Source organism: Melospiza melodia, chromosome 4 (genome assembly GCF_035770615.1).
Source record: "Melospiza melodia melodia isolate bMelMel2 chromosome 4, bMelMel2.pri, whole genome shotgun sequence".
Taxonomy (NCBI): domain Eukaryota; kingdom Metazoa; phylum Chordata; class Aves; order Passeriformes; family Passerellidae; genus Melospiza; species Melospiza melodia.
Window position 1 is genome coordinate 81,241,697 of NC_086197.1, and position 16,051 is coordinate 81,257,747.

The following is a 16,051-nucleotide window of genomic DNA, read 5'->3' on the forward strand; positions in this document are numbered from 1 at the left end:
TAATATACACCTGAGAGATTAAAATTACAGAGTTCTATGCATCCAACAGTTTTCCTGCAAAATTTAGCCTCCAATGCCATAGCTCATGGGGGAATGTGATCATTTCAAAACCTGGAATAAAATCACTTTACTTGAGAAATCACCTTCAGAAATTCTTGAAATTTATCTGAAACCCCTACAGTTCTCATTTGGTTTCTGTTAACTTGGGTCTAATATATCAGAATACAAAAACTCTATGCAGAATATTATACAGAAAAAGCTAAATGTTTTTATTGGTGTCTGCATTGCTATTTCCTCTGCTGCTAAAAAGCATGTTAGCTTTTCTCCCTAGACTATTATCTTTTAAATTATTTTTCCACATTAGCTGTTTCAATTATTTCAAATGACAAATCAGTGTCAAAGCCAATGACAACAGTGCTATCTCATTGAAAATTTGAATATATATTTAACATCAAAATTCAGTTGGAAGTTATTGCTCTCTGAATTGAATAGCACGTTCTTTGACTCATTCAGAATAAAAGCTGATCACATCAGATTTCAATCAAATTATGCTGCACTTCTACTAATAGAAGTAGAAACTTGGGTTGATATTCTTAAGTAAACATGAGATACACATTGCAGGTACAAAACTTTTTGAGATGGGACTGGATGAGGGCTACAAAGACTGCAGGAGAGGAGAGGCTCAGAGCTGGCAAAAGAAAGGTGAATAAAATATTCATGCTGCCAGCATGTGTCCATCTAAAGCTCACTTTGCCTGCATAGTTAGATATAATTCTGCAGATGAGCATTCCTTGTGTATTCAAGGCCTTAATTAACAGGCTGAACTAAACTATCTTGATTTGAAAAGATATTCAAAGAGCAGATGAACATGCAATTGCATATTCTCATCGTTACCGCTATTTTACTTGTCCAAGTGCAAAATAATGCAAGGAGTAGAGAGTATCTCCATGAGGTGTGATTTCATGTTATCTAACTGATCTACAGCTCCTGTGTGCTGAGCTCCTGTTTTCTGGATAAAGCAAACAGGATTTCCATAACTGGAGACAAAGTTCATTCTGTGGGAAAAGCTTAATGCAAATTGCTAGTAATTAAATTTTTCAGATATGAAGCATTGTTTTTAACCTTCCCCCTCAAATGTCCTGTAAAAGCCTGCTTCTGGTCTGAAGTCTGAAGGAAAGCAGCAAAACTGTGTACATTGAAAATGGAATATTATTGACTTTACTAAAGCTTCTTAATAAAATCTCTAGAAACATTTTGAAACACAAGTCCTTCCATGCAGATGGTGTTTTTTATTAATGCCGCTTTTGTTCTTTGTCCTTTATTGTAGAATGTTTTAGCTCACATGTATCTAGCTTTAATTTATTTAACAGTAAATTCTGTGAAAGGGATCTTTGCTCCTTTGCATAGCCCATGTGATGTTGTTGGAATACGAATCACAGTAGCATTTTTTTTCCTGAGATATGGTTCTTCTATTATTAAATGTGCAGAAGAAGACAGACTGTTGGTTTCCTGATCATAGATGTTCATTTCCCACAAAAGGTTAAGCTCTGTAAGGAGTGACATGGGCAAATTTGAGCCAAGATGGATTCCTAGAGGAGCCTGTTCTAGAACTAAATAGCTGTTGTAACCAATGACTCTTGTTCTTGTTTTCCAATAATGTTTTTTTCAGGTATAGATTATGAGGAATATATCAATACATTTAAGTAGGAGTCACACTGCTCTGTCACTCTGAATCTGAGAGACAGCACTAGGTGTACACTGTTTTTCTAATAGGAAGTCTCCTGACTTCTATAAATAGACATGTTTCAGTTCTGATTGTTCTGTACTGAAATAACTGGCTCGAGTTTTAATGACTGAATAGAAAGCACAAGTAATGGCAGGCATTCAAGCTCTCCTGAACTATTTTACTTCCTGGGCACTGGCTCAGAAGCACACCAGATCTGAGGGTACATTTTCCTTTTCTTCTCTTAGATGCCTTCATATTGATCACTCTGATGTATCCTAAAGGCAAATACACAGTTTTGCATATCCTCTGGAGTCAGGGATCAAGTTCTTCCCAGGGCAGGATGTGTCATAATAAACAAGGGAAGGAAATGAACTGCTTCTGAGAAATGGAGTTCCCTCCAGCTCTCTTCCAATTTGCACAAACTAGGCATTGTGATTTATGTGTAATTATAATGATTTATTCAAAGGTGTTTACTAGTCAGAGGCATAACATCTTGCTTATCTGATAATTACATAGCTGGTGAGGTCATTGAGTAGATTGTTAGCACTGCCAGACTTTTGCACTAAAGTGAGGTATTTGCTTGTACATTTCTTTAATGTTTTGTTTGTTTGCTATCTGTGACATTTTTATCTACCTGCAGGGTTTTGTTGTTGTTTCTTTCCCAAAGAAGCATGTAGTGAATCTGTCTTGCCTAAATTTCATATACCCTAATTACTTTTATGCCATAATACTGGTTCTTATAACGTGAAATTGAAGGACTTGTTACAGTAATAAATGCAGTGTAACTGAAAATTGATCTCTTCAGCTTTGTCACACTGCTTATAAACATAAAAAAGTGATAGTTACTTTCATAGTCCTGGATCCATTCTACACAATCAGTTCATTACTGTACTTAACATAAATTGAGTGTTAAATCTCCTTAAGTGGAATTTTTACCTTGCTTGACATTTGTAATCATGATTGGGATAGGAAAAAAATACATTCTGGAGAAAGAAACGAAGGAAATAAATAAAATAAATACCTCTGCGGGCCATCTGTGGGACAAAATTAAGGGGGTAATCTAATAAAATTAAGAAGGTATCACAGATGGATAGCACAAAATGGAATAAAATACATGTAATCTTCCCAACTCTGGGGAAAAGAGCCAACCAGTACCTGAAATAGCTATTTTCCAGAGAGCTTTGTGACCTGATTCTGTACCCTTGGATGCTGTACTGCTTTTCTGACTGCCCTTTCTGTTTGTAAGTTTGTTATTACTGATTATCTTCCTGTCAATGAAGTAATTTACCCTTTACTGAACATATTCATGGTGTCCTCAACAGATGTCATAATTCTGTTGTGAGCTGCCACCACCTCTACCTGGTCCAGATAACAAAGGCTGTATACAGAAGAAAACAAATGACCATGTGACCAAGGTTATTTGAAGTAACAGTGGCATTTCCACACCATATCACATGCTGAGATATGAGCAAGTTCAAGGCCTGTTTGTATCTTCGGGTCAGCTTTGCCCCAGGAAGGAAGCATCGCATTAGCTCGGAAGCTTGCAGTCTAATTCCCACTTGTACTCCAGTTCTAGCTCTGGCAGCCTGGTGTTTAATATCTAGGAATCCACTGCACCAAAATTCCTGCTGCTTGCAATGGCATGAAGAGTAATACTTCCTGTAAAATTTACTTGCCATTAAAGAAACCCCTCAGAACCTCACATTGCATGAACTGGATACATGTTATAAGCATGTATGTTGAGGAGTTCAGAAAAAAAAAAAAAGAACAACTCAAAGCAGCATCGTGTTACCAAACTTTTTAATTTCTGAATGTTAAACAGGTCAAGCAGCAGGATTTGGACATCAGTAGGCAGATATATCAGGGAATGCCCACTGTGAAACATCTAAATATAATTCCAGATCTTGAACTGTGGTAGCAGATATGTCTTTTATCCTTCTGCCACCTGCAGCTCCTCATGTAATTAGCTCTCCAACAGTTTGCTGTTCTTCAGAATATCACTCTCAGTATTTTTTATGCGAATAAGAATTGCATGATATCTTCTTTCTCAAAGTGCTTATTTTCTTTCTGGATAGGTGGTATGAACCCTTGGGATCTTTTCATCTGCTTATCTTCCAGAAAAAATGGTGGCACTGGCTGCTTTCAAACAGAAGATTTGCATAATCTAGAGCTTTTCCAGAAGGTATGAGATTATTATGTTATCCTTTGTGGGAATGTAAGGACAGGATAGCCCAGATTTTCAGCCCTCACTCATAAAAAGAAAAGTATCAAATGTTTATTTTGTACTGCAGCAACATGTTTTAGCAAAAATGAAGTTTTTTCACATTTTCTATTTACTGAGAAATACTTGTCAGGTACCAACATTGCATTCTTTATACCATACCCCGTTATCAAAAGCAATTTCTCATTTGAACATAGTATGGTAGTTTGTTGTAAGTATTTCAGTATAAATACTGAAAATTGTTACAACTCAGTGTCAAGTTTTCCTTTTCTCTTCTTTAGCTTGAACTTTTGCATTCTTGGCCACCCTCAACCTGCATGTCTGGCTGCAAAAGTATCTACAAGGGAAATTATTTAAGCAATTTTCCCTGTTGGAAAAGAGAATTTAGAAATGGTGAGAAACAATTAGAAAATGCATGCAATATTTCAGGATGAGAGTATAGACAGAAGATAGAGATGGATTAATTTAGGCTTCATATCTTATATCACCACTGAGTTTCACCTAATGTAATTCCTCCTTTGTAAACATAATTTAGGCACTTCTCCAAACAGTGACAGTGCTCCTACAATTGATAATGTGTAATCTGGACCAAGGCCTTCAAGGGAGTTCTTTGCTCTGGCATTGCAACCTTCTTCCTCATGGTCCAAGGCAACAGTAGAACCAATTATCGTGGTATTTTCAGGATTGCTTTTTGGTTTTTTCTCACTTGTGCATGTTGTGGGCACAGTTTAGGTTACTTAGATATGTAATTTCTAGTAAATACCTGACCTGTTGATAAAAATACGTGAGTGATGTAAACTGAAATCTTTGATAAAATGTAACCAAGCTACAGATCCAGTTTGACTCATATTTTAAGTAAAAAATACTTAAAATAATAATAATGGCAAGACTCTAAATTATTGACTCCAGCTTGAGGGTCTGAGAGAAATGGAGCTGCTTTTAAAAGGTGCCTCTGGTGATAAAAAAATACTCTGATGTCCACAAAGTCAGAGCTTTGAGCATGTACACTGGGGTTCCCTGGGACAGGATACATATCAAAGTGTCTGCAAAGTGAATTTTTTATGGCAGTTATAGTTTGCTAGAAATATACACGCTTTGAATATACTCAGATAATAAAGCACCCCAGGCTTCTGCAAACTGCTTTTTTTTCATTCTGCCTATATTACCATATCTGAGCCTTGAATGCTGTGCAATATAATAATCCTGACAGCATGCTGCAATGTCCAGATGTGTCACACATGAATAACTGAGACACAAGGTGATCAAAGGAATTGTCCAAGTTCTCTCAGGAAGTCTGCAGCAGAGCAGGGACTTAAACCAGATGGCCCATTCCTCTGGAAAACTTTAAATATTGAACTAAGATTGCTTGCTGCTGGCGTGTCCATGCCAAAGTGCAGCACAGTGTTTTGCTGCAGAGCCTGCCTGTGATGGAGCTACATTAGCTCACTACTGATCCCAAGCACAGCAATTCCAGAGGCACAGGGTGTTTCCAGGCAGGGAGAGACTGTGGTTGGTAACTGCACAGAACAGAGAAGCTGCAGAGACTGAAAAGGGGACAGGGAAGGGTCAACACTCAGCAGCCAGAGGCAGAGATATAGGCCTAAAACTTTGCATTGCTATGAACACGGAGGAAGAGTCCACACCTTAACTTCATTATTCTGACATTGCAGGGAGGGCAAAGTCATCATTTCCTCTTGACACTGATGGGAGTTTTGCACATGAGGTGTCTCTGATAAATTAAACACAAACCCATTGATGGCATTTTCCATTGAAGAAAAAAGAGCACTTTTTGAATTAAATCATTAAAGCTTCTCTTTTTACATACAGGTAAACCTACTTCCAGAAATCCAGCATTTTCTTTGCAGAAAAGAGGGATTATGCCAGATAGCAGAAGCCTTTTCAGGTAATCTGATTTCTTCAAATATGCTTATGTGATGATGATCTTTTAATAGTTGTCATAGGAAGTTTTTGAAATGAGACTGTCAACTTACAATTCTATTTTACTTTTAGTCATGAATGCATAGAGGAAAAAAATAAAAGACTGATAATCCATTTTAAACACACTAAAATATAGATTACAATTATACAGTATCTTTCCAGGTAAAGACATTGCATTTTTCAGCTGTTGCATATTGCAGAAATAATTTGGCTATAAGTGTCTTATTTTTGGACTGGTTTGTGTTACTATAGCATACTGGTATTTACACTTCTGTGCCCTGGGTTTGGTGTAATATGTTTGTTCAGCTTTACAAAAATGTTGTGGCATGGAGAAGGAGAAGGAGTCAGAGCTTGGTTCCTGTCCAGACATAATTTACTGATAAAAAGCCTTTATTGTGTATTAAGATCATCAACCAGAAAAGTTTAAAGGTTATGGGCAAATTTCCAAAGAATTCTAATTTACCATGGGTAAAATCTATGTTTGAATAGAAACTGGAAAAAAAAAAAACTGTTGTGCACTGTATTAGGTCTACTTAAACTTCCTTATCTTTTCCCCTTTTTTATATCTATGCTAAATTTAACACAGAAGGAAAGGATTCATTGCATCTCATTTAGCCATTTAGAAGTATGTATCTTCTGAAAGCAGTATTCTAGTCTTCCATTTAAGTCAGTGGAGAGAGAGATACCTACAAATGCTACTTCGTTTTATCTTAAATTATGTGTTTAAAATAGGAGTGTTAAATTAGTCTTTGTAGATATTTCCTCCCCAATTATGTCTCACCACTGCCTAGAGAAATTGGTAGGCCCTGCTCATGTTGTAACAGATTGCCTTCAAAAACATTGGTTCACCCTGCTGCTTGAAGAAAGGCCAATTGCAGTGTTTTTATGATTTTACTACCACAAAACCACAAACAAAAGAGGTACTTACTACACACAGAGTTTTCTCTTTAAAATATGTGCATTTTCACTGCTGCCCATAAACATGGTACAAGCCACTTTGTATGTGACCCTTTTATTAAGCCATTCAGTGTTTTCTCCTGTCCTGGAGTTTACGTGGCAAGCTTTTGGTAGCGGGGGGTGCACAGGAGTGGCTTTTGTGAGAGGCTGCCAGAAGCTTCCCTGAAGTCCAGCAGAGCCAATGCCAGCCAGCTTCAGGATGGATTTGGTGCTGGCCAAGGCCAAGCCCATTAACAATGGTGGTTGCACCTCTGGGATAACATATTTAAGAAGGGAAGTAAAACAATTGTACAACAGCTCCTGGCAGGAATGTGAATTTAAACTGTGGTACGCACTGGAGTCATCTCTATATAGACCACACCTTGGTTTCAAACCATGAATTAATCCCATTCAGTATCACTGGATGTAACCTGTAATTTAGAATGAGTGGAACTCATCCAGAAAAGGTGAAATTATAATCAGAAGGGTAAAGAATTTGATTTCAGGTTCAGTGGACAAAAAAGCGTAAGTTAGAGCAAACAAGTCCAGAGGTGAGACTTCAGAGACTCCCCCTTCCATTCATCTGATAAGGCCAGCTCTTTCCACTTTCTTTTGCTTGCATTCTCCAACAGATCTCTCTTTCCAACAACAGCAGAGTTGAAAATTAGGAGGATTTTTTTGATCCTCAATTTAAAAATTATTCACAGAAAGAACAATTCTCATCAGTATTTCCTCCACAGAACAGTTTGCTCCTTTCAAATCAGTTATGTATTTTCACTCCTGTGTGTTTGAGTCAACAGCGTTTCTCTGCAATTCCTGTTACAGAGGATCAGTTGGTTTGTTATTACTGTCATTTAGTCAGTCTTCGAGGAGCCAAACAATTTCCTGTAAAAGTTAAAACACAAAGAATTATGTTCTCTAATTAAAGACATAGTAAGCTGTAAAAAGAAACATCAGGCAGCAAGGCTGTGAAAATGGTATACAGGATTTACTGTGGCAATGACAGTGTTTATGTTGATAAGCAGTGGTAAAGTGGTTTGGGTTTTTTTGATGTTATTTTATTTGTTGTTGTGCAACTCTTAAACTTCTAGGCTTTGTATTTAAGACAGCATGCCCATTCTCATACCCCTGTTGTGTAGGAAAGAAAATGATTTATACAAAATACCAGGCCAGTGCTTGTTTCTTTGCTCTTTCTCTTTAATGGAAAGTGTTCTTGTCAGTCTGACATTTCATTTTGCTTCTACTATCTCTGTGGGGTGGGGGGAAATAATGCATATACCAATGATGACTGCTTTTTTGGGAAAGAAGCTGGGAAGAGAGAAAAGTTAAGAAAATCAGTCTGGAAGAAAAGTAGAAGAGAAAAAAGGTTAAAAAATACATGGTGTGTGTGGATAAATTGGATTACCATGGGATTACCATCTTCCAGGGTTGCTGGAAGATGGGCATGTGGATTTGTGGCAGTGGATTTGTGATGAGACATTAGAAGAGTAACAAATCTTAGAATTCAACATAGAAGAGTCCTTGCTGCAGTCTGAGAGGATTGTTTGAACTTCTGTTTTTGCAGGGCAATTGGCCCAGTTTTTACTCAAGTGCCTGATGTCTGCTCACTATATGGGATTTAGGCCCTGAGAAGGTTCTGGTATAACTAATGGAGAACCAAGGAAGGCTCCTGGCATTTACTGCTCAGGTCAGCAAAAGTTGCAGTATCTGTAGGGATCTGGAATTAAATCTTAGTGCAAATGACCCAGACCTGGAAGCTCTCTGAGGTTGGAGAATGACTGTCAAACAGATTTCAGGTATTCATACCTGGTAATCCAATGTATGTGGCTTTAGAACTGGGCTTGGCTGCCTCCTGGAACTACTCCCAGCCAACAGATGGAGAGGACTAAAGCCACAATGTGATCAGAATTGCCCAGATTCAGTATAGAACACAGGGAAGGTATCCTGATGCATGCACAATAAACACTATATTTGACAGGTTTTGCCTTGGAAAGTAGTGGAACTACTTATAGCGTTGCCTCCCTAATTTCCCCATTCCCTAAGGAATCCACACTAGTCTGTCTTTCCATGTAAGCATTTCTCTCATTTCATCACTTCCAGTGCCCAGCCCGTGCCATGCATAGCTTCTCTACCTGTGCAAATCACTGATCCTTTTTTAAAGTAATACTTCTGTCATATGCCTTCCTTCTGTGTTTCTGTTTATTAGTGTCCCTAGTGTAGAGACTTTATGAGTGTCTGCCAGCCTTGTGTGCTCCCATGTTCTCTTTCTGGGCTGGCCAGCAGCATTAACCACACAGAAGGTCTTGGGATAGGCGTGAGCCTAATGAAATTGTATGGGAGGGAGAGCCAAGATAGTCCAGCTGTGTGACACATCCCACTCTGTGATGTGTTTATGGTCTGGTGCTAACCCTGTGCTTTCTTCTCCTGCTGCCTATCCCCAGTGCCCTTGGGTTACTCTGGAGTCCACATGAAAGGTTATGACCCAGGGGTAGGAAGCAAACTCAGTGAAGGCACCTGTGGAAGAGAGAAGTTATAGATCAAATTTATTTTCTGTTGTAACAATACAACATCTCTGAGACAGGAACTTGACTTTTTTGTAGGGGGATGCATTTCTTTTGGCCCTTACAAATGCTTGCACACCAGTTTTGATCAGGTCTGTGCCTATTACCTTTCTGCTACTGAAGTTAATAAGAGCCTCAAGAGTGGCCAATAAAACCAGCACCTGATTTTTTCCAGTTAATTAGATTATAAACTATGTGGGGCAGGAATTTCATTGGTTTTACAGCAGTGTCAAATCTCAGCTACATAAGAGCAGCAACATAACAGCAAATATTAGTAGTTTGAAAAGAAGTAAAGCAGCTAAGTTAAGTTAATTACTTGGCCTATACTCTTCTATAATCTATCCTGTCACCAGTACAGAATTGTGACTCTAATCATGCAACACTCAGCCACCATTTTCACTGAGTTGCTTTTTCCAAAGTTTTGTAGCTTATCTGTGTAATTAAGTTCTAGTATGAAGGGTGCGCACAGAAGAAGCAGCCCTTCTGAAAAATACTGGAAAAAAGCCCCCCGCCTCTAACTTTAACTCTTAGGATGCTTTAGGAATGAAGACACAAACACTATACTTAATACTGTAAATACTGTTTTTCATGCACCTGCCAAAACAGAGAGGCCAAAAACATGATAAGTGATTAATCTAAACTGAAGCTGAAGTATTTGCTGATGTTTCTAAAAGGAAAAAACAAACAGCATTGTACAAATGTAGCACTGTTATAATTTTATCTTTTTAATTTTGAAACTTCACAATGAATTTCAGTGCATTTCAACCCACAGCTTAAATTAATTTACCTCTAGATCTGTTTTACTGCAAAATTGTTTTGTTTTTAATACTAAACCTATTTAGGATAGTTTAAACTTCCAGAAATGACAAATAGTTTGACATTTCTCCATCCTTAATATACAGAGTGTGTTGCTTTGAGATTAAGTATATTACAGGGGGTGGGATCACTGCATTTTTTAATGTGAAAAGCTCTTAAGGGCAGCTGAATCAGTAGTCAGCAGTAGGCAGGATATTGGACTTGCATCAATGTTGACATCACAAATAAATCTCAAAATGCATATCAAGACTATAACATATTAAGTTTCAAGCAAGAAACCAAATTCCAGTGAACTCAATTCAGATTTTTCCAGGACTTTACTGGTGACCAGGATTGCCCCTAGTGTTTCTAGTTTCCTTCAAATATTCATCATCTACTTTGAGTTTCCCAGCCACACTTTTCTAAATGCATAGGTCATAAAACTGAGTGGTAAAGGTTCTCTTTCTTTCTTTAGAAACCTCAGGGCATAATGTGTAAACCATAGTAAATTACTAGCCTTTGTTTCAATCTTTTAATCCAAAAATCAAATGGGTAGCAGGAGGCAATTGAATGGAATAATCTGCTTTCTGTGACAAGTCTCAAGGCATGTAGTGGCAGTAGTTCAAGTGAAATCATCTATACACCAAAATCAACACTGAAAATTTGAAAAAAAAATCATTTTCAATGCTCATTGCTTTCACAGTTATGCAGCTTAGAGTGGGTTGCTGTACCTGCTTGAGCCAAAGGTTACTAGGCTTTATTTTGATCAAAAATCCTTGTCCTGGAGAACTCAGAAGTCTGCCTAAGAATCTGTGAAAGCTTTTTAGGCATCTCCTGACGTGGAGCAATCTTTTCAGCTGTTAAACACACCTTTTCTACCTGCAGAGGCTGGAAAATTGCCCAGCTGTAAATTCTAGAAGAGGACCAGTTGTAGCAATACAAGCTGCCTGGTCTGTATCACAGATAAGCTGTTTGTGCTCCAGCAGCCCATACTAATAAGGAAATTGGATGATCCTAGAACAGAATGCAATGTGGAGTTCTTCTGGCTCACTGAGGTGCCCTGTTGGAATGCAAACCTGCAAGGCTGACAGAGAGGACCTGTTATCAGTAGTTCCGGAATATTGTACTGTAGAAACTGCTGACAAATGTCATGAGGTGCCTTTTTTTTTTTTTTTTTTTTCATGTCAGAGAATTGAGGCTCCTGCTAGAAAGAGACTACCACTATGAAAATCTAGGATGACATCCATAAGGCAGATGGAAAGGCTGCTGTACAGTTTCAGGCATCAGTGTACTCTAAGATTCTAAAGCAGTGCTTTTCCTGATAAAAAGAAGAGCAATTTGTACTTGCAAGTACAAATGTGCTGAGTTTATAATTTCATTTTATGGAAGATATCAACAATGTGCTGGGCTCAGAAAAAAGCACAGCACTTCAGTTGCATTTCATTCCATCTCTAGCTTTGTGCTTCATTAAACAACCAGGAGCTCCCAGGGTGACTTAATTGTTCCTGCAATGTTTGTAACAGATCTGACAGTTGATGGGCACTTGAGAAACAAAATGACCTTTTTCTCACAGACAATAGTCTTAATTATTCCTTGCTCCATGTTTGAAGTGCATAAAAATAGTCTATTTGATCTTGTACAAAGTAAGAAATTAATTTTAAAACCCACATCATAACCTTCCTTGTAACATCAAATGATACTATAGAAGGAAAGATGAAGAAGATATGCTCTCATTCATCTTCTGTTTCCTTTTCTTTCAATCAATCATTACTTAGTTCAACCAGTAGAGTATTCTCCTGCTGAATTCCTTGCCTTTGCAGATCACCAGATGTTTGTGTCAACCTAAGTGTTTCAAGTTTACATTTTACATTTACAACCAGTCCAGGTGGCTGCAGCCTGGCTTTGCTCCAGGAATTCTTAATTTGTCCAAATGTACTTCTAGCTATTGGTAAACGTTTTGCTCAGCCACACGTTGTAATTCTTAAATCAGCTATTCTTTATTCTGTATGTGTTGAATCTCTTGTTACACTTCAGAACTCTGAGCCAAAGACAAGTAAATAACTTGTGAGCCAGAGGTGGGGGAGAAGGAGCAAGAAGTCATGGCTGTGTAAAAAACTTGAAAGGCCTCATTAGATGTCAGTGAGGCTGCTGCTTTAGGTATCAGTTGTCGCTGTCAGCTGATCTGTTTGACTGCTGTACCTTGAGAGATTGCAGTTGACAGAATAGTGTCTGCCACCAGTGTGTGTGACAAAGAGCTGCTCCATTTTTTTGATCTAGAGGTGTTGACTTGCTTTGGTGGATTTTATGCCTCCTCTTTGCATGTACCATGCAGCTGTTCTTATACCTCAGGTCTGTGTTTTACATACTGCTGTGGTTATTGTGTGAATTCAGGTGAGAACATGAAGTGGCCTCCTTACTCATCAGCATGGCCTCATGTTGAACACCCTAGGAAGAGGTAAAGTGGTGTTGTTGGTATTTTCAGTGGTACCATTCCAGAGATGTCAGCATCAGAAACCTTCTTCAAGCCAGAATTTCAAGGAAATTAAGTTCTGTTTTTTTCAAAGTGAAAGCAGGTCATAGATCCAGCCATGGGTCCTTACTTTACACTGGAGCATCAAAAATGTCAGCAGCAAAAAGTACTTGTGGCAAAGCCTGTAGTTGCCCTCAGGAAAAACAGCACTTTGTGTAACATTTCCATTCCTGCATAGCCACTGTAAAAAGAAAAATTATCTTCTTTTGTTTTTTTCTTTGCTCTTTAGACTCCACTACAAAAATTATTGTTTACAAATTACAAATAATAAGATTTGGATTTTTGAAATAGGGGATGTAGTCTGGACATGGTATTAGGATGCTGGGACTCTTTCTAACTTGATTTTCCAAGGTGCCTGACACCTCAACCACTGAGCCTGCTTCACCTCTTTCATTATAAAATGTTGATGTTGTTTACTGACTTCAAGAGGACTGCTTAATTAACAACAGCTTGTAGAGTGATTTCAAGATGGAAAAACATGGCAATTACTGCAAACAGTAAAGGCACTGCAGGCTAATTTTCATTGATGATAAAGTTGATTAACAAATACACAGCTCTAATAAACACTGTTACTGCTTTTGAGTGCAGGAGCAGGTGAAGAGTTGCCATGAGAACTGATGCAGCTGAGTGTGCTCAGTTCAGCACTACTGATGTCTCTTTATTATTATGGTAATTGTGTTCATTGATCACGAGGAGTAGATTTACCAAAGTGAGGGACTGTCACTCCCTCTTGACTCTGCCTGATGGTGGAAGTGCTCTGAGGCATCTCAAAGGAGTGAGCACCTGGTGACAGTCTCACCTCTTAGAGCCCCGTGTGATGGGCTGTCTCCCAGGGGAATGCCAAGACAAAACCAATAAAGGGCTGTAAGGCACCATACAAACATGTTCTGTAAAAGAGGCATCATTTATGAGCATTGCTCTTTTTTAGTTTTCAATGCTAATCATCAGCACTCTGAAGTTTGTTTAACCTTCTCTTTCTTAAGACATGGCAGCTGATTTTTTTTTTGTTTGTTTGTGGGTTTTTTATTGTTTTGGTTTTTTGTTGGTGTTGGTTTTGTTTGTTTGGGGTTTTTTAGGGAGGGAGTCTGGTTGGGGTTTATTTGGTTTTTTATTTTTTTTAAGTTGAGGCATTTTGCAATGACTTAGGGCAATGCTAAGGATCTTCTACCCTGTAGCTTGAGACTTTGAGAAAAGTTTTGTTTTTCATCTCTCCCTACACACTTGTTTTTATTTGGTATATCCAGCTCCAGGAAATGGTCCACTGCATTGTAACAAATGAATTAATGTCAAACTAATCTTTTTTCTTTCCCTGAAACAGCTAAAACTCTAATTTAAGAGGGATGAATACAGGTACAGAAACCTCATCTCATTATTTGCAGTCTCTGTCTTGTGAGTTGTTACTTGTTGTTTTAGCAACACAATTAGAAACATGTTTTTAAAAGGAAAAAACACTTGTCATTGAGTAATGACCTGTACAGGCCTTCTCTGCCATGTTGTTATTTTCAGTAAAATGTTTACTTTCTTTTAAATGGCTAAAGTGATGCATAGGAGTAGTCACATGGAACCATTGCTAATTACCATGGTGAGATGCCATTGTCTATCTACAGGGTAGAAATTGCCATACTAAAATGCCCTTTTGTCTTTACATCAAGTCAGATATGGAAAAAAATACAACTTGATTTTGCAGTTCTCGTTCCTATACATATTCAGAAATAAGTCTGCTAAATAAATTACTTAATGAGAGTTTACTGTCTTCCTCCTGTAGTCCCTACACAGTCAAGTAGGCAGAGCAGTCTGCTTTTGTCACTGTGCATCAAAAACCAGGTAGTCACTTGCAAAGTTCCAATCAGTTGTAATGCATAACACAACAGAAAGATGTCAGTGTGGATATCATTTGAGCATGATGTGCTTTATTAAATAACTGCCTGGTTTTGATTATTTTTTAATCCTGCTGAATGGTGCATGTAAGGCAGAGGACCAGATTAATTCTAGATCCCAGTTGAGACTGGAAGGTTGAGCTGAGCTGATCTGATGAACAGCCAATAAATACAGACAATCACATTTTAATAGAAAAATGGGTAGATGAATAGTTTTTTTCTTTAAATGTCTATTTACAGCTCATCACCAAGAATGCAGCTTCAGTTTTATTTTTCATTTCATGTACCAAGGTTGAGAGTGCATGCTTTAGAAAAGAAGCTCTACAAATAAATTCATACCATAGCACAATGCAGTATGTCAATAAAAAGAAAAGCAATAAGGTTTGGGAATAATTTGAACAGCTTGATTTTTCCTGACCATTACTTAAGAACTTGAAATGTGAGGTGTGTTAGAATTAATAAATACTACCCTACATGAAATAATGGCACAACATAAGGGCTTTGTGCCTTTTTATCAAGGACAGTAAAAGCAGAAAATACATGCCACCCCTTGACTGATCTCACATCACAATATTTTGATTACTATTAATAGTCACATGCCTCAATAAGCCTGAGAAGTGTGGTACATCAGTCCTGCTTCCACTGTGTTTGGTGGCAGAACTAAGACTCCCATAGGTTTCAGTACCTGCAAATTGTAGCCTTAGTGGTGAACACAGAAACAAGGATGTGAGCTTATTTACTGATCTATGTTATTACAGTAGCAAAATCCCTTGGTCCTTATTCAAAGAGATTTCTTATCCCCATTAATTGTAATTAGTGCTCCATGAGGAAGCAACTTTTGGTATTCTACATTTGGAAATCAAGTGTTTCAGGTTTTTGTAAGAAGGAAAAAGGGGATGCTTTTTGTATGCAGTATTGCTGCACTTGCCTCTGAAGTGGGAGTGGCAGCTAAGCCTTTCATGCTGCAGCTTGCAGCTGGAAGGGGGTGCTTGGTTGGGGTGAAGCAGATCCAAAAATATTTATTGTCTCAGCATTTGTTATTGTACATTTTCATCTGATGTTGGTAGCTTTTCTCTGTTGTGTTTTATAGTTTAATCCTTAGCAGCAGGAGACCACCCCTGATTTCAATGCTCTGCTGACTTCCTTCTCATCCCCCTGGTACTTTTTCAGACCTGCAGCTCCCACTTGTGACCTCAGACTGTTCTGGCCAGCCTGGACTGTCAAGGGCCAGCACCACACGAAATGTGTCCCACGGCAGCGCAGTCACTGAGCAGGCACGTGCCTCCCGCCTGCAGCCCTGGTGGAAGCAGAGCATGAGCACAAAGCTGTAAGTTAATGATGACCCACCCTCAGAAACTGCCAGTGCTTCAGCTTGAAGTTATTTGGGAGTCAAGGACACAGAATGCAGCAAAAGAGGAGACCACAGCAGATGGAGCACTTGGATGTATTGCATCTCATACTTGCAGA

General features: G+C 38.3%; 1 protein-coding gene across 3 annotated transcripts in view; it reads left to right on the top strand.

Moving 5' to 3' along the window:
- Window positions 1–16,051, top strand: part of CPED1 (cadherin like and PC-esterase domain containing 1) — a 145,214-nt gene that overhangs the window by 30,438 nt on the left and 98,725 nt on the right. For all 3 annotated transcript variants that reach the window (XM_063155345.1, XM_063155347.1, XM_063155346.1), the window contains exons 4-6: window positions 3,802–3,908; window positions 5,775–5,850; window positions 15,755–15,911. In XM_063155345.1, the coding sequence (XP_063011415.1) occupies window positions 3,802–3,908; window positions 5,775–5,850; window positions 15,755–15,911 (340 nt within the window). The remainder of the gene's footprint in view (window positions 1–3,801; window positions 3,909–5,774; window positions 5,851–15,754; window positions 15,912–16,051) is intronic.